Source organism: Polypterus senegalus, chromosome 13 (assembly GCF_016835505.1).
Source record: "Polypterus senegalus isolate Bchr_013 chromosome 13, ASM1683550v1, whole genome shotgun sequence".
NCBI classification, from domain to species: domain Eukaryota; kingdom Metazoa; phylum Chordata; class Cladistia; order Polypteriformes; family Polypteridae; genus Polypterus; species Polypterus senegalus.
The window spans coordinates 53,138,873-53,158,685 of NC_053166.1; the positions used below are offsets into that span (position 1 = coordinate 53,138,873).

The following is a 19,813-nucleotide window of genomic DNA, read 5'->3' on the forward strand; positions in this document are numbered from 1 at the left end:
TTGTTAACGCTTTGATTTGGAATTGAATGTGTAATGTTTCCAATACATTTAAAATATGGAAATAAAAGCTATTAAAAATATTTCACTTTATTCACTTTATTTACCGCACTGCTGTTTTTTTTTTACACTAGGATAAACTGTAACTTTCAAAGACCTTGTTCTTAATCTGACTATATATTCATATACAGCCATGGAAATGTTAATGTTGTTTGGATTAAGTGGGTTTGTGAATGTTATTTATATATTGAACATATTTCTGAATGGTGACACAGTGGGCTATTATGCATGAATGTGGTTGTATGCATGAGTGTAACCAGATATAGGCAGACATTAGAATAGAACTGGTTCCTATCTTAAACCTAAAGCTGACAGGATAATATCTGACTCCTTTTGACTCTTTAATAGATAAAGTGGGTGACTAAATTAATACATAATTTTATTGTCTGCATTGCTAAGGTCTGATGCTACTGTTAACACGGATTGAAGAATAGTCAGAATAGCAAAGATTTACTCTATCATCACCTCCAGAAAGATCAAAAATTATCTAAAATATGTTAGGCAAGCAATTTTTAAAAAATTAAAATACTAATAATCAGTTGGTGTGTGCATGGGTATTTGAATATACGGGTAACCATTCAGGGTGTATTACAAACAAACTGAAGTCATTATTTAGGTATTTTTATATTCAAATATCCACACTTGACTTAAAAAATATTTAGAATGCATATTCCTAATAATCAGTTGTAAACATTTGCTTCTCTAACCACTCCATCTCAATAACTATCCTAAATAGCACATAAACCACTTATGTATCCATCCAACCAATGGATATAAAATCTCTTTTCTAACAGAGGTAAGCACTCTCTTTTAAAAGCATAACATTTTCAGAAGCAAATACATGTCAGTGTTTGTATTTACAATAATTAAATCCCAATGTTTTTCAGAGATCAGTTCCTTAGTAAGTGTGTAGGAATAGCTTATAAAGCATGCTATTAAATCACAGCATGAACAAAGACAAGCTAAATATAGCCCTCTTCTTTGCATCCATGTACTTATTAGATTATCAGAACTCCTAATTGATTTTTAAACATATACAAACATACTTAAAAAACAAAAACAAAGTTATGTTAATGTTATTGGTAAACAAAAATAAAATCCTACAACAGTTTTTATAACTTGGTTAAGTTTACATGGTTTAAAGTAATATGCATATCTATTTATTCTGTATATTATAATATTAAAATTTGTACGTGAATAAAAATAACTTGTTTTGTGAACTTGCAAGGTGTCTATTCAGAACTACTTTAAACATTTTTTTCATTTTTAATTCATATTTAAGCTAGGAGGATGTGCCCAGCTGTGTAGAATGCCCTGTTTAAAAAAAATAATAACTAAGAAAAATTAAACATTTATATTCTTTTTATTATTTTGGCAGAGCCTGCAGGCTAAAGAAGAAGGCCCAGTATGAGGCTAATAAAGTCAAACTCTGGGGTCTCAACACGGAATATGGTATGACTAAAACAGCTGTGTATAAGCTGTAATATATGTAATTTGCTTTTACTTAATAAAAACTGTATCGTGTTGTTATTTAAAAGTTAATTTTTTACATTGTACAATTCGGTGAGAAATGTCAGAGATATGCTGGTAACCAGCTTAGCGTTGCTTTGTGTATTTATGAGAAAAGCTAATTCTTATAAATCTTGTAAAGAGAAGTTATAAAATCTACTACTGTAAACAGTACAAAGGCAAAAACATTTGTGTGAAAAAGTTTTGTACTTTTTCCATTTTCTGTAATTTTCTTATATTTTTTCCTGTTTCAGAATTTTTGAAAAAAACTGTTTAAATTAAACCATTTCTGACGGATGAAAATGCTTCCTTTTACATGATTAGTATTGTTTACTTTTAGAGTTTACCAGATTGTGCTAGAATTTGTAAAAAGCATATGCATATTTATAGTTCACATACATTCATTTACAGATCGTCTTCTGTTTGTGATAAATGCTATTAAGCAAGAGATTGTGACTCGGATCCAGCTTGTAAAAGAGGAAAAAACAGCCAGCATGACTGAGAATCTTGAGCAGCTCATCAAAGAAACTCTAGGTAGGAGGTGTAATACCATGCTTTTACACTCAATTTTGACATTGTATAATGTTTTGAAAGGCTTAAACTGTTCTTTAAAATACAACAGATATTCCAACAGTGTCAGACAAGATGTCAAATTTTGCAGTAAATATTCAAGTAATCTTGTGTACATACTTTTACCACTTGTCTACTCCTTTAACTTTGTGGGCTAATACTGTAGAATGGAGGAATAGCCGAAAGCATTGATGTAGATTGGAGGTAGATATCACTTTAACTCCATTTCCTTTGAAAGACACTTCGGGGTCATTAGGGAGAGAGTACAGTATAGCCCAAAAACATCTGACACAAGGCTAGTGCCACCAGTATTAGAGCCTAATCACACACACCCTCACACTCATACAGAACCAATTATCCTAATACTCATGTCTTTGGAATATAAAAGAAAACCAGTGTACCTGGAGAAAAACCTATACAAATACAGGGGGAACACACAAAACTCCACGCAGACAAAATTTATATGTAGGATTCAAATTCATAATGCTGCATTAATGAGGCAGGAACACGAGCCACTTCACCACCATGCCTATCTTTTTTTCACAACATTCAGTTGTAAACAGAGTTACAATTTCTAAAACTGAGTAGTCTTGTACATAAACTGAACTGTATGTATTTTTCACATGTGCAAATTAGTTAAAATAGCTTTTTACAAATTAGGAAACTACAGCTGTGTAATGCAAAATATTTTAATATCATGAATGTGCAGACACATAATTCAGCTTCATGAGTAAGAAACAACTGAGTGTGCGATGGAATGAATTCTGAAAAAATACACACAGGAGTTTAGATTTTTATTTTGTTTTGTGTCTTTGAATTACACAAACTCATTTAAAACATAAACAACTTCTTTAAGTTATAAATACAGTACTACTATGGATTGGAATTCGAAAAGAAGCAGAGCTAAATATGAAGCCGTAAAGATCTGTACATATAGGCTACTGTGTTGTCATTGCTACTGAAAGCTGCACAAAACATGGTTTTCACACAATGAGTACCATGTGTTCATTGCCTCACTATCCTTTATAGTTTTGATGGCACTCCACACCCTCTGCTGCTGGAAAACCCAGGCTATGAGGCTGACAATGCACAGCTGTGTCTCGTCAAAACTGCGTTCAACTATTTGTTCTTTAGCTAAGACGACTAGTTGTTGTATTCTTTTTCTGGACAGTTTTAATACATTTAACTTTAGGAAGCAAGTAAAATTGAAAAGACCAACCTCTTTGATTGAGTGAGAATTTATGCAAAGGAAGGATATAAGAGCAGGTGACATTGAAACCCCACTTGCTTTAAAAACACATTGAATTTATAAACAGAAAAAGAAAAAATAATGGGGAGTGAATGAAAATTTTAGAAATTGGAATATTTGGTGGTTAGAGCTATGAAATATACAAAATAGAATATGAGGTTAGAAATCAATGGGATTACCTCTAATGTGCACGGGTTGTGAAAAATAGAGATAAGAGTATGCCAAGCCGGGTAAGGACCAAGAAGCATCTACACCTTATGCCATATACCTAGCGTATATGAGATTAGAAGATACATTTGTGAGGATTCAGACCTGTGTTTAACAGAAGAAAAGGGAAAAGTGAAAACAGAACTCAGGGAAACATTATTTAACTCCAATATAGACCATAAAGAGGCAGTGGTAGGGATGTGCAATCAGGTTTGGTGAATCCAAAGCCAGACTTGGCACAGTGCATAAACCTAATCCAAGAAATTCACAGAAATTATACTAGACCTTAACCTAGAAACTGTTGGATTGGTGTTTCTTGTAGCTCTTTACTTATCTTTCAGTCGAACAGTTAATTAGTAAATTCTGTAGTACGCTTATATGTTTAAAAAGTTTGGCATGTATTGCCACTTTTCCTGTTAAATTTTGACAGGCACACCCAATAACTTTTGCAAAATTCCAAATGAGCTAAACAGACTGTTTTGTTTTCAAAGTAAAAATGAAGTTAAACTAACCCAAAAAGTCGCTCTAGTCAAAAATGCTTTCATTTTTTTTTTCACTGCTTACCTCTTAAATGTGCTGTAATGTATTATGACATAGGATAGTATACCGTTATATAAAATAATCTTAATTTATTTTAATGTGATGTTGTTGTGGATTGCAGCTTTACTGATAAATAGACCTTGGTATGTGCATTTCATAACACGTACACAGTGTGTTTATATAAAAAGAAGCAGATTGTTATTTTTAGGTATTCTTAGTAAGTTTTTCTTTTGAGTATTATTTACTCTACAGACATTTGCATTCTATATTGGGAAAGCTCATAAGCTTACCAAAATTCCTAATGCAGTTTTGAAGTGGCACAGTGATCTAGTTTATTTTCCAATAGGTGCACAGTTGAGGTATATAACAGGATTAAAAACATATTTCACATACTACCATTTTATAGCCGGTTCTTACTTCACTACAGTTCTCCATTTGAAAAATTCTGTGCTCTGTGGCTTGATGATTCACTTCCAGTAGTAACGTGGGTGGGACTGCATTTTAGTGAGCCAGCTCTGTACCTGCTGAAAAAGGATAACATTTAAGCATTTATCGTTGTTTGAGACCTGATAACTGTCTATTTAAAACATTAATTTGAAAACCTGGCCAGGTATATCATAGCTATTACTGATATACCGTGTATGTGTGTGTATGTATGTATGTGGTCAAATAATTATTTTTCTGTACCCTGTTTTCTTTACTATTGCATAGACATCTGATCTGTTGCCACTAGTTGTCTTTATATTTACAGAATCAAATAATATAGCATGTAGCTGTAATAAAGAACCTACCCTTTATTTTAGGCAAGACTTAATGCAGTCACTTGTGTAGCCTTTGCACTGTACACATTGCTGCACACCATGATGTTGTATACACTGGTGCAATAGTTAATGTTAATTAAAAATCCATCTTTTTTTTTCCTTTCTGGAAAACATACATCATCTGACCACTCAGGTGTCATTTGATTGTAAAGTTCACTGACTAGGAGCAAAACTAGTTCATTGTCAGTATGAGTACAATCACAATAGTTTGTTTAAGCTATGTACTGTATGCTCACTATGAAAAATCGCTGTTTCGAGTGATAAATACAATGCTATGACAGAGAATGACCAGCCCAGAATCTACTGCTAAGAAAGAACATTTTAAGTTCTGCTTTTGTAAATTATAGTATAGCTACCAGTGATGATGTTCATAACTTTAATGCCTAGAGTTGATATTAAATGTTGGAGTTGCCATTATTGGCTTGCGCCCTGTGAGGTAATCTGCTTATGTTTTTTTGTTTTTTGTTTTTTTTATTGTTGGTTTGATTTGTGGAGGGTGTTGTCTATGGTGAGCTAACAACTAAGCAGTGTTAAACTGGAAGAAAGCTATGGGTGTGTATTGTAATACCACCTTCAGAGCAGATAATTAAAAACTATGGCAAATGACCTTATGGTCATTGGTTGATTCTAGTTTTGCACACAGTGCTATCGCATGGCATCTGACTGCTGACCCCCAAACTCAATTAAAGGGTTTAAGAATGTATATATTTGTGCATGTGTATGCATGCATGTGCATATTTAGATTTTCTTAAAAGGTGACACCAAAGTTAGCACTGCTGCCTCAGGGGTCCAATATGTCCAAGTTCTTTACCTTTCTCATGTCTATGTGGAAAGAACTTCCACACAGACAGCACAGGGGGTTGGTGAGTGAAGCGAGCAGGGGGCAGAGCCCCCTAGTTATTTTGTTAAACATGTAACTAACATGCTGATTATGTTTGCTGATGTCATTAAATTAGGTGGAGTATGTTGGTCAGCAGAATCATTAATAAATGGACCGGGACAGAGTTCAGATACTAGGTACATTTACATGCTCAATAACCTGGTTATACATAGAAACCTGGTTTCTAAAATGCTATGTACATCGTTATTCTAGTAAAAGAAACCGGGTTATTGGTGTGTTAGAAACCTAGTTAATAGTGGTAAATTTCTCTGTGAACAATCTGATTATGTGGCCATGTAAACCTTTAACCAGGTTATTGTTGAAGATTTTGTTAACTGTATGCCCGTTGCACTCTGTCAGCCTATGCATTTTGTTTGCTTTGCACATGCTTTCTGTCGGTATGGGTAAAAGCGTCCACAAACTACATTTCCTGAGGCAAATGTCTGGGCAATCACATTATTCATTTTCCTGACTAAAATAATTTGTCTCACTATTTCAGAGATTGCTAAATTTATGTTGATGAGCTGAAAGTACAGTGTTCAAACTCCACAACACAATCTCGAGACCAGCAGGGCAAGACGTTAAAAGTAAAATGTATTATGTAGTCTGATTACTTTTTAAAATAATGGGTAAAAAATAAAGAATTTGCACTATAACATGACGTAAGCATAAAAGCCGAAATGTGCTTACGCACAGAAAAACCCAGATGCAGGAATCTGTGTGTTTGCCAACTTCCGCGTTCTTCCACTATATAAATCCCGGTCAGTGTGAAAAGTAACGCTCGTGCACGCACCTGCTGTTCCGCCCTAATTCCTCACAGAATTACGCCTCTTTGAATATGCAAATAAATATAAATAGCCCTTAAGCTCAGCGTTCTGTGAAAAGACAATGGGAAAAGCAAGAGGGAAAATGGAAGAATTTCAGCGAATACCAAGTGGAGGGAAGGAAAAACATACTATTTGTTGGTTTAAACAGTGGTATAAACAACAAAAGGAAGCTGATCGAGTGACATAGCGTGTCGGAGAAACTCAAAAGCTCAAGGTCACAAAGTCGCACAGTGCCCAAAATAAAAAAAGAAGTTATCACATATCAAAGTTGCCGTGAAAAGGCAAGTCGTAGCCCACCGTCTGAGTGTCATATGAAAGATTATTAGGGTACAGAGAAAAAAAAGGCACACTGGGGAAAAAGCATGAAGTATCAACTTCAGTCTCAAAATTTCCACTTTAATCACGTAGTTTATTTTGTCATTAAAGTAGAGCATTATAAAGTTCATCTTAAAATCATTTAATTAACTAGTTTCTCAAATCACATCGTAAGTAAAGTAGCACGTTAAATGCTTTGTTTTGTATGTGTTCTTCTATGTGTTCTATGAGTGAGAATCACTACGTGCTTCTTAAATGGGCTTTCTGTACCTCCGACAGGACACAGAATCCATTACATTTGTGATATTACAGCTCTCTGAATAACTAAAATACTGAGATGTATACGTGATATCATTTTCATGATGATAGGAGTTAAAGTACGTTATTAAACATAGGAACACCGTGGCGCAGTGATTGTGCGCGACCTTCGATGAAATAATTTATTACAGCATTACTCAGGGGCTGCTCTAGGCTCGTGGCAGCCCTGGGCAGAGAAAGAATCGGTGGACCTTTCACCTGCCAATGTCAATATGGTATCTTATGCACGTCGGATGGCCATGTCTGTTGGGGACACTGCATAGTCGCCTCGTGCTCATGACACAAGCGTTTAATTGTTGTTGAAATTTGCTGCTGTGTTTTTAGCTGTGTCGTTATTTTCTCTTTTTGTTTTATATTCAATATATATTGGCGTGGCAGCCCCTGGGATTTGGCAGCCCTGTGCAGGTGCAAACTGTGCACCTGCACAGGGCCGCCCCTGCAGTACTGTCTCTTTCAAACGTACTAACCTCCAATTCCTGTCCTTCCTTTTCTTTCTCCAAGTAACCGATTGCCTCACAATCAGCTCTGTAATAGACGTTAAGCCATCTGTAAGCTTAGAGCGCCGATTCTTCAAAACTTTTAAGGAACATTGAAATATCTTCGTAGTACATGTTTAATTATTCTATCCTTCATGCCAGTCCCAGTGAAGCATACAGTGCGAGGCAGGAACAACCTTTAATTATTAACAATATAGATTATTTAAATGAAGTTAAAGTTTTATCTGTATAATATAATAAACATATTTTGCTGCATTTCATCTTAAAAATGATATTGTCATCATATGTAAATACACACTTTATGAAGTGACTCAGGTTGTGCAATATTATAACTGTAGTGCAAGTTTACACTGAGGTAATTCTACTTATAAATACAGATCGTTCTACAAGAAGCACTTGATTGAGTGTGTTAAGAGCTCTTGGGATAAAACTCTTTCTGAACCGCGAGGTCCATACAGGAAAGGTTTGAAGCGTTTGCCGTATGAGAAACAGTTTAAATAGGAAGCATGGCTCAGGCAACGTGTGCTTGATGCTGAATACCGATAATTCTCTTTCCGATCAGCTGCTCCGAGTGGTGCAGTGAGAGTAATATGGAAAAAGATGATCTGCTGTGGCAACCCCTAACGGGAGCAGCTGAAAGAAGTAAAATAAGGTGCAGTGAGAGTAACAATGCTAAAGCAGCTATGGTATTTGGAATAGTTTTACCATTCTGTGGATCGTTATATTGTTACTGGTTAATTACAATCAGATGCATTAAACTAATAAACAATATGCGGTTAATTTCAGTGTATTTATAAAGCCGCATCATGAAAAGAAAGGATAACCACACAGAAACAGTAGCACTGCTTTGATGCTGGCTGCCACCAGTCTGCAAAACCGAGTGGAGAACTTGCGTACGACAGGGTATGAGGTACCATGGAAATATGCATGGCTTTACGCCAAGTTTATGTTTTATGCATCGCGATTTGAACGTGGAAACGTTCTTACGCAACATTTCTGTGCGTACACACCGTTTATACATGATGCCCCATTGCATAGCCAGAAAGAAAGAGTGTGCTGCTTGCAGTCCAGTAACAGAAGCCTAAAAATAAAGCATCAATTTGAAATGATGATGATGTTTAGCTCTTTTATGCAGTTTATTTGTGTCGGAGCATTTTCTGGAAGAACTCCAGAAGATTACTTTGCTCACATAAACGTGGATTAACTGCCTTATATGGGCTATTCATATTAACCTGGTTATGTGTGTGCATATAAGAATACTCTATATGGCGGATGAAATTTAATGTAAATAGATGTAAAGTGTTTGCATGTGAGAAGTAAATACAGTGTATTGAATATGGTTACATACAGGAGTTGCAGATGACTTAGCACTGTCTACATTCAGACAGTGTACAGAATCAATTAAGAAGGTTAATAGTATGTTAGATTACATAGGACAATGTATTTAAGTAGATCCTGCTAAATTCGTCCCACTAAATGGTGAATCACGTATGTGAGGACACCATTGTAAATTAAGGGGAAGTACATTTAACACTGAAGCCAGGAAGCACTTCTTTAGTCAAAGAGTTGTGTGAATCAGAAACAAACGTCTGAGTCATGTAGTTGAAGGAGAAACCTTGACAACATTTAGGAAGTATGTAGATGATAGCCTAGCTATCAGCTAAACAAACAGACTTGATGGATTGAATGCTTTCCTTTCGTTTGTCAAATTTCTAATGTGTTGAGTACAAATTGTTGGAAGAAATACCACACACTAGTGAGCTCTTCTGTGGAATACTGAGTGCAGTTCTGGAATTTGTATTACAAAAAAAAACATACTGTTTGAAAGCACTAGAAAATGTCCAGAGAAAACCCAAGTAAGCCAATTCCAGGACTAAAGGGTATGAAGTATGAGGAAATAATTTAAAAGCTGAATATTTTCCAGCAGACAGAGACTAAGAGTAGACATGATAGAAGGGATTATACCTACAGTATTTAAGGAATTAGAATAATGGATTCCAACCTGTTCTTTAAAATAAATTCTTCAACAAAGCGCAGGGCACAGATGGAAGCTGGTTAAGAGTAAATTTTTCAAAAAATAGTTTTTCTTCACATGCTGTAGATATTCATAGAAATGTAGGATACATTACCAAGTAGTAGGGTGGCTAGTAGTACTCGACAGTATGATATTTTGCCAATGTTAGGTAAAGAGGTCTTCTTTAGTCACAATTGTTGTTATTGGTGATTCCGAATTGGTTCTTTGTTTGGGCAGGTTCTGAATCAGACTGGTGCCCCATACAGCAGTGCTTCTCAAACTCGGGCCTGGGGACTTGAAAAATCAGGGAATCATTTTACCTCCAATTGATATTATTTAATTAGCTGCCCTTTTTTCTGTTCTTATTCTGCATTAAGAATAGCAAAGCAGTGTGAGTTTTATACTTGCAAATATTTTAAAATGTCTTGTATTTTTCCTATAGTTTTAAATGCATAACTCTCTTTTGCTGTTTTCCTAATAGTTTACCTTTTTCTGTAGTTTATTCCCTTAGTTGTATCCTAGAAATGACAACTAACAACAAGTAGAGGATACACCTAGGCAGATGACCTTGAATGCAGAAAGGCTACAGTTGCTTAAGCATCAGAATCACCAAAGTGCTTGTTAATAAATATAGACCGTCATTCTGGAAAAGCAGAATGACAATCATGAAGTATGAAAATCTTAAAATCCAAGTTAAAAAATACTTAAATTATACAGTTATACTCACGTAACATATATACATTTTTAGCACATTCTAATAAAACTTTACCAAACTTAATTTTGTAATTTCTACAATAACCCCCAACATTGAGACTAGGAAGTAACAGCTTACTTAATTAGGCTAGGGTTAGAGTTAAAAATAGAAGTTGGTTGAAACAAAAGCCGGCAGGCAGGTGGAGTCCTAGGACGAAGTTTGACAATTACTGCAATACAGCATTGACTCCTACGTTGTGCCTGATTTGGCTGAGATGAGGCTTTGGCACTCTGTACTCCTGAATATGTTTTAAGTAGGTTTAATAATAATATGTTATATTACATATGTACATATTTATATACATATGTCAGGTGTTAGTAAAAAAAAATTTTGATCTCATCTCACACTGCATTTATAAACTTTATTACTTTTGTAATACGTTTGGCATCTCTAAAGCTGCTGAATATACAGTATACATTTACAAAGCTCATGGCAAAGTTTCTTATTCTGTCTTGTGGAGTGGTTTTCATACTCACTCCTAAAATAAATCTTTGTGAACTGTGAAAAGAATCTAAAGCTCCTTAAGATTTCTAGAGCATACCATACTTTAGTTTTCAGTTGCAATGGAATAACGATGAGCAAATGTGAATGATCAGTCAAGTAAGTGCTAATATATAGATTTACTGTATATTGTTTAACACATACAGTGTATTTCATATACAAAGGATTATCCTCAAGATAATCTCTTGGATGTTTTATCTGTATTTGCAGTGATGAATTTTAACAAACATAAGAGAAACATTTGCAGTTTCTGTTTACTTCTGTGATATTGTTGTGCTTTTATATTTAAATATATGCATTTTTCTTTACTGTCTAACAAATTCTGAAAATTTTCATTAACCTTACTTGAATATTGTTTTCACCTTATCTCATTGAATTTATAAGCTTTATGTAAGTTGTTTTCTTAATATTTAATAATGTGCTTTTTGTGTGCTTTTTTTTTTTTTCCTTCTTCTTTTTAGTAAACCCTCCAGTAGCTGGACAGACGTCGGATTTTGTAAATCAGATTTTGGAAAAGACTGCTGGTGGAGATCCAACAGGGGGCCTTGTTGGTCTTCGAGTGCCAACTTCAAAAGTGTAATAAGTTGCCATCAGCCAAAAGGTTTCCAGACAGAAGACCCTCCATGCCATTTTTATGACACTCTATTCACCTTATGTTTTGCATGTCAGTTTAAATCCTGAAATCTCTAAACATGTTATTTAGAAGAGTCTGACATCCTCAAGAAAAACAAAATCATGATTCTGCATTTATTGTATCTGTGCATGTGGTTAGCCACTAGTTACAAATTGTGAAGTTGATAACTAGGCAGAACAACACTGGCTGATATGTGCTAAGATTCAAATCTTAAATGCTAAGTAATTGTAGGTATGTGTACAGTAAATGCTAAATACTAAGAGCATGAGATTTGTTGAAGGTCAAGATCTGGGAAAGATTTTTTGTGGTATATTTATTTGGTTTAATGATTCCATTGAGGTAAAGTGAGGGCTGCTTGTCAGGAATGGCAATGCTGAGTTTGTCTTCAGATTTTGTGCTCTGATTACTCAAGCATGTTAGGACTGTTGGTGGTTCCATTATTCCCTTTCAGCAGGTATCAGCAAGAGGAAAAAGGGAACTGTAGTCTGATGATGTATTGGAACAAAAGATGTGCATTGGCATAGGTAGCTTGGTTCCAAACAAAATACTTAAATATGTGAACAAGATGCTAGTATGATCTATACTTTCTTCCATACCCGTTGGTTGAAGTCATACGACATTTAGACTTTGTATGCTTTGCTAATACAGCATTTAAAGTTTTCAATTCCTAAGCTTGATGTATAACTTCATGTCTACGTACAAAGTAATATTCATTGTGCCTTGTATTTAAAATAAGTTAAAACAAATGTTTAAAGAAGGTATACTTTTTACAAAAGGAAAATAGTTTGAAAGGTGTATAGATGGAGAACTTGTGGATTTGTAATGTATTTTAGTTCTTTAAACTATTTTGAATGTACATAGGAATATTTGGAAAATGTAGATATATGCCACAGAGTCTGTGTATTGTATCATAAGATGGCTCTGAAAAAAAAAAACTTTAGTTTTCCGTATTGACCGGAAAAACTATTTGCACACTATATTTTGATTGTTTGTTTTTTGTACCAAAGACGAATGCAACAAAAATGGCAAACAGCCAGTTTAAGTAAGGTTTTGCACAGCTTACCTGATACCGTATTGAATGTAGAAAACGTGGTAGGGGGTTTAAAATGAACTGTGAAGTTTTTGTGTGGGTCCAACTATCTACAGAAGGAGCATTGATATATACTCTATATATAAAGTTTTCAGTTCCTGCAAGTGGCTTCTAAAAGTAGATTATTAGGAAGAGAGTTTTGGAATTATCTTTTCTTTTTAAAGCAGTAAGTTATGTACTGCCATTAAGAGAAAATAGAATAGGTGAACATATGAAGCATTTTGTGTATAATTTTATTTAGCATGTTACCAGAAATAACCAAAAGGTTAGTATTTGTATAGTTTATACATATAAAAGTATATATATAATATATATAAAATTATTCCTGAGTTGCCAGATTTTCAATTAATGTTATTGTGCATGTTATATTTCTAAAGTTCTAGCTCATAGACTGTAAAAAGTTAAAGTAAAAAAGAACAGTTATATATATTTTTGTAAAAGTAGCCTAAACATTTTTGTTGATGTTGCAGAATATTCCATTTCAAATATATTTAACTAAAAAGGCTTTTTGCTTTGTGTTTGCACTGTAGAATAACCTGAGGTTATCTTGTTTTTGCATTAAATTCAGCAAGATATGATTTATTTTTGATAGGGAATTTTAAATTGTGTGTGTATCTATATATAATGCATATACATACACACACACACACACTCACACCTACACATATACTCTTTTGTTTAATTGTGAATTTGAAACACTCTACTAAGATGATAAAGTCTTGCAGCAGAAATTTGTGGACTTGGCCAACAAAACTGATAAGAAATTCTTAGATAAAACAGATGTCTGTCTGCACATGTGCATTGTTCCCAGTTTAAAATTACTTTGAAATGTTCAGTTAAAGTGTTGTGGAAGTGTTGTGCATTTCAAACCAAATAATTGAAGATATAATACAGAGATTTGTAATTTATCCATTGAACAGTACATTTACCCAGAGAATAATTTACAATCATTTATTTTGTTGCATCCATGCACTATTCCAGATAATAGTATGCACTTTTCTTGTATATCTTATTTTTCCTCGGTGGCCTCACTACTTTTTTCATCCTCAATAACTTATTATCCTGTTTAAAGTGTTACTCTGTATGGACAGGCACTTTACATGAAAGTTATCTGGCTCTGTCCTTTCTATAGTTTTCCAGGCATCTATTTGATTTTGTGGACAGTACTGGAAAATTACACATTGTCTCTGCAACAGAAACCAAAATAAAGCTGTAAAATTTACTTTTTTAAATTAAAAATAATGCTGTAAACCTAAACATATGCACATGAACAGTAGGAATAACCCGAAAGAAAAATAAAAGGTATTTAGTTGTACTAATAAAAAATGATCAAATTATGGGAAAAATGATACATTTTTCAGATACTACAAATAGAGCCATGAACATATTTTCTGAAATATTGTGCTGTTTTAATCTGTTGCTCTAAAATGTGTCCACATCCAAGTTAAGTGATACATATTTACTTCTGTTATTGTATTCCTTTTGAGTTATCTTCTAATTTAATCATGTGCACTTGGTTTTGCAGTATTGTAAACCATGTGTATGGGAGTGAGATGCAGCACAGATCTACAAAGTTTGAGTTGTATCTTCATCCAATGGTCAGTTAATTTCTTTTGTTCCTTGTGAAAGCATTTGGTTTGCGTATATGTTACTGTTGCAGAATCACACAGAAGCCTGAAGTTTTCATCTCCCTTCTTTTTTAAGGCGAGATATAAAACTGATGTTAGAGTATCAAGGCAGTCATAACAGAGTGAGTATGTATGAAATGGAGGAGAAAATATTAGATTTGCTGCTAAATGTAAGATGAGTTGCTACTGATCTATAGTGAAGCTTTATCACAAATTAACTCAAAAGGTATTGACGCATGTCAGCTTTGGACATTTTAGTTTTAGCCCTTTCCTTTCTTCACATGTTATCTCCACCAGAGAAGATGCATATCAATAATTAGTCACTTTCAGAAATGGAAAGAAAAATGAAAACAACTACAAAACTGCTTCATGCTCACTCTTTATTATAAAGAGCACACTTGGTTCCTTTTTGTAACAAAATAGGTGGCTTTTTTGCACAGCTGCCAAGGCGTAATTATTTTCCAAGGGCTCCGCCAATTATTCAATTTTGCACTTGGAAAATAGCACTCGTTTTCATAGTTTGAAAGTCTCGCGCTAAAACAGAACCCTATGCTTACCTCAGGTTATGTCATATCCTTTCCATTTTGATACTTAAAAGTGTTTAATTTTTAAAAGTGTATTCCTTTGGAATTACTATAAATGAAAGATATAAGTCATAAACAAACAATTTTAGAGGTGTTTGTTTTTTAGGCAACTGAAAGTGCACTGCTCCTAGAAATGAGTGGTGCCATCTTTGAATTTCCCATACTTCTGTTTGTAGGCTTTGTTTTTGTGCTTTCCTGAACTGTTTCAGAAAAAAACAGTCTGGGTTTTTTTCCCCCCAGTAAATAATCTAAGGTTAAAAAATGCTTTACCAATAATATTTCACTTTGTAAAAAAATAGAATTTATTTTAATGCGTTCTTAGTTTCTAGAGTACTGCAGATAGTTTTTTCCATTACTAGTCTGTCTCAAATCCAGCAGTGTTTCACTTTGTAAATAGAATTATAAGCTATGTTTCTTCTTGTAAATGTTAAATTTATATTACATGGTTGAATATACGAGAAAAGGCACTTTGTTTAATAAAGAAATAAATACTTGTGTATTTCTGCCATTTTGCTGCTAAACCCTGGGCTAGTTGGATTGCTGCAGTAACACTTGACCCAAGAACCCTGGAAGTGGCATAAAATAGTTCTTGAAAGCTGGCAGGCAGACCTTGTTTTCAGGGTTTTCAAGTGATTGTGACTGCAGTGTCATATTTCTATTTTGCATTCTGTAAACATTTCCTATGGAAAGTGTATTTTACTTAGGGTGTTCTTCAGGTTGGTGTACAATGTAGACATGTCTGTCCTGGGTGTTTCCAGATGTTGAATTTTTATATTGTTTACTTATAATGGAAAGAGTGTCCAGGCATATTCACACAAACTTCATCTTGTGAATGGCTTAAAAAATGACAATACCCAAATAGTACTGTAAAGAAAGTTGAAAGGATAGAAACTCCTAACACCTTTCCAATCCTAGCCATTAACAAGAAAAAGTTGCACAAAGTTTTAAAAAAAAAAAGGAAACAAGAATTGCACAGGTTGGACAGACGAATCTTGAAGGCTGACCTAAACGCACAGCCTGTTTGTCTGCAGGATCACTAGCTAAAAACAAACAGACAATATGTGTAGGAGGGCTTGTCAAACAGAGGCGCCAGCAGCTGTGTAGTAGTGGTATTGTCTTATGTGGTCACCAAGTACTAGTAAAATGTTCTTGTGAGTTTTTACTTTTTAATAAGACGAATGCAAGCTGTGCAGCTTTACATTATAACCAGGGGACTCTGTGGCATTTAAACAGTCTAGAAAGGGTTGTACTTCAGTATCAGTAACAGATATCTGCTTCCTCTATTGAATTTAAGAAAAGAAAAAAAAGTACACATTTTACTTTATTTTATCATAGTAAATACTGTATATTATAGCTATATCCTGAAGAAGGATAACAGGAGACACAACTGATTTTTTTTTTCTGGCACGCTTTTATGTTTCATTTGTAGTTGTCTGTAAAGCCAATGCTGAGCACTATGCAGATTTTTGTCCTGTGAGTGAGACAGAACTGTGTTTTTAGACATCTGTTCTCTAAACACAAGGCCAGAGCTTTCTTTTTTTTCTTCTTACAGTTAGCCGTGCTTGTAACTACTGCTAGACTGGCACCCTACAAGTGTTATTAAGAGACATAGGGCGGGAGTGTATATTAATTAGTTGATAATTTTTGACGTGGGTTAGGAACCTGTGACATTTTTTCTAACTTAGGTTAGACATGCAATGTTCTTGATAAAGACATCATGGTGCACCCTTTGCTGTTGTCTTAATATTTTGAAATGAGCATTTAGTCACTTGAGTGCTGTACTTTTAAAGGGATGGGCTGTCAATACCACATTTTTGCAGTTAACAATGGATTCCTCAAAAAAAGTCCAGCACAAATTAAGACATGTGTTGCTTTCACTATGGCTTACTCAAGTGAGTGTTTGCTGTGCTAAAGATGTAGTAGCCCATCAAAGAAAAATATTTTCCTGTAAAATTAATTAGAAAAAAAAGGACTAGAATCGCCCATTATCTTTGTTTCTGATGGGCGTAAGCAAGCCTCTCCCATCAACTTTTCTTTATTCTTCCAAAGCCTAATTCTGGCTGCAGAACTTTCTTGTTGAGTAAGGCCTTTATGTCTTAATAATGTAAAATGATTGCAGATTTAGTATGGAACATGAGGATTTTTATATTGTCGCTGACCAAGGGAACACAGTGTCCACAAAAGGAAATCTTGGGGCACCAACTGTGTCACCTCTTTAAATATTTGCAGTCCCAAAAAGAACAGGTGCTCGATGGCGTAAATAAACACATGGGAAAGGAGTTATATAAATACAATGTATTATTCGTATTCTTATTATTAAATAAACAAAGGAAAATTAGCCCAACTGGGCTGAGGATAATTTAAAGCTCTGTAGAGGTTGTGTTTCAGATGGAAGCTCATATCCTCTGGTCTGCTTTCTCTGGAATGAGATGATCCCAGCCAGGAGCACCTCAACTTTATAGCGGCTAGACTAGAAGAGGCAGAATCAGCTTCCGTCACTGGGCAGTTTTCCGCGACTGTAACTGTAAGAGAAGGAAGGCCTCATGTGTGCATGCGTGACAATATCTATTTTAATCTTTGTGGAGGAAGAGGTGAAAAACATTTATTTTAAAAAGGCAGCTTTATTTCACAACCTCCCTTGCAAGATGCTTAAATAGTTTGATTTAACATAAGCTTACATGATCTGTTATCTTTCAGTTGATTGTGTTTCTTCTGTTCATTGAAGCTGATGCGGGAGTTTTTTTGTCAATATTAACCCATTCTTTAGACTTTTTCCTTACATAGTCATAGCTAATTTATAGGTAAAAACTGCATCTTGAATATTCTATTTCATAACATGATTCATTATTGCATACCTGATCATGTTTCCCCTTGTGCTGTTAATTTTCATGTCAGCTATCAAACGTACCACATGAAAGTGACAAAGCACTGCCAGCACTTGTTCTATGTGTATCATAGTGCACTTCATTTTTGGCTAAACATAAAGAGTTCTTTTGGCAAGAACCTCCAAACCGTAGAGATCATTGAGACTGAACAAATGAAAGCAAAAGTGAAGCCACACAGGTCATAATGTGCATTTACTTTTTTATGATGGAATCCATCTCTTGTTCACCTATATATATATATATATATATATATATATATATATATATATATATATATATATATATATATATATATATATATACGTATGTATATGTAAAATTAACATGCAGTAATTAATTAACAGTGAAACATCACAGTTTAACATACAGTAAACCTTACAAAGAAGCCTGCTCTATCAGGTGCCTTACCATTAAAATGTAAAAATTAAAATTGTATTTTTAAGGTTTGTGACATGTTTTTTGAAACTTAAATTGCTTAGGTCAAATTATCTCAATTCTGAAATCCAGTTTTACACACGCGGGACAGTGAGAAGTTCAAAGTAGTCCTGTTTCAATAACTAAGCAAAACGACTAAATATAAAATGCAGTCTTCCATCTAAATTATTTGGAAATGAGGTGTGGGCCCATCCAGGTTCCCAAAGCAGAATGGCCTGCGTGCCATCCATTTCTGTCCAACCGAAGGACTCCTAAAACAAGCCTAAGATGCACAGTGCTTTGATTGCTGGTTATTTGTGTACCAGTTAGCTAAAAAGCAGGCGAGGCCTATTTCTTACTGCTACTCAGTACTCTATCTGGTACCTGGTGCCCAGCCTCGTAGTCAAAAAGACTATCCAAAGAGTGTGTGCTCTGTTTGATTCAGAACCATTTTGAACTTGCTTCTCATTTGTATTCTGTGTAATTTATTTTTGTTTGCTGTAACCAGGTATTTTGTATTTCTTTTATACTTAGATCTAGGTCTGTAAAATATTGCACAAGTCTGGAAATGGATCAGTTTTTTTGCCTTTTTTACTAGTTTGTACCACTATGTTTATGCCATATAGTTTTCAGCTTTCTTTATTCCTTTTTCAAAAAAAATATTAATTGTACTTCAACTGCAAATGTAGATGTGTAGGATACAGGAGCTGAATAGGAAAGATGTTCATATCTGTACAGCTGAGATGCAGTGACTGGTTACATTTAGCTAAGAGACAGCAGCAGAAGCAAGTTCTCATACAGGTACAAAATAATTGAATTTCTGCTTGGAAATGTTGACTCAACTTAATGAAAGGTTGCATTGTGTCAACCTCAAATCATTTAGCAAAGTGAATCATTTTATGATCTGTGTTGTTTTTCTTGTTGACCAATCAATACACTTGCTGAAAATTGTGTATTTTTTAAATATTTTGGCTTGTTTATTCAAATTCAGACTATTTATATTAAAAAAAAACAAGTTTTGTGTAAATGCATTGCTTAACCTTCGAAATGGCTAGATATACAGTAACAACATTGAATAGTCACATAAACTGGTCATTGCGCCTCAACTTGTAACCACTTTGGCTCTTAAAAAAAAAAATGACAATCCTGCTAGCTGTTTCTGTACCAATTTAATATTAAGGAGCATAGAATCGCTTGAATTGTTAAAAAAAAAAAAAGAGTAAAACTAAATTAGGTTTGCTCCTTCTAAACCGGGTAGAATTCCTGTACATTTTCTTGATTGGTTTAGTGTGGGTATACCAAATTCAAATCTGATACCTGCATATAGGGACCACCTGTAAGAAAAACCGAGTTTAAACATGTGGAAGGTATAAAGCTCTGCAGTGAGTTACATTTCCTTCTGCACAAGCCCAGATTACTGTCCATAGAACTTGTGTAATTGCTGGTAACATCGTGCAGCTTGTACAGTGAGTCAGCATGACAGGTCAAAAATTTTTTGTGCAAATAATGTGTGCCCTCA

At 34.4% G+C, this 19,813-nt stretch overlaps 1 protein-coding gene across 3 annotated transcripts in view; it reads left to right on the plus strand.

Annotated features, from left to right (window-relative positions):
- Positions 1–19,603, plus strand: part of crebrf (creb3 regulatory factor) — a 58,310-nt gene extending 38,707 nt beyond the window's left edge. For all 3 annotated transcript variants that reach the window (XM_039776514.1, XM_039776515.1, XM_039776516.1), the window contains exons 7-9: positions 1,436–1,509; positions 1,978–2,100; positions 11,521–19,603. In XM_039776514.1, the coding sequence (XP_039632448.1) occupies positions 1,436–1,509; positions 1,978–2,100; positions 11,521–11,639 (316 nt within the window). In that variant the 3' untranslated portion in view covers positions 11,640–19,603. The remainder of the gene's footprint in view (positions 1–1,435; positions 1,510–1,977; positions 2,101–11,520) is intronic.
- The last annotated feature ends 210 nt before the right edge of the window (positions 19,604–19,813 follow it).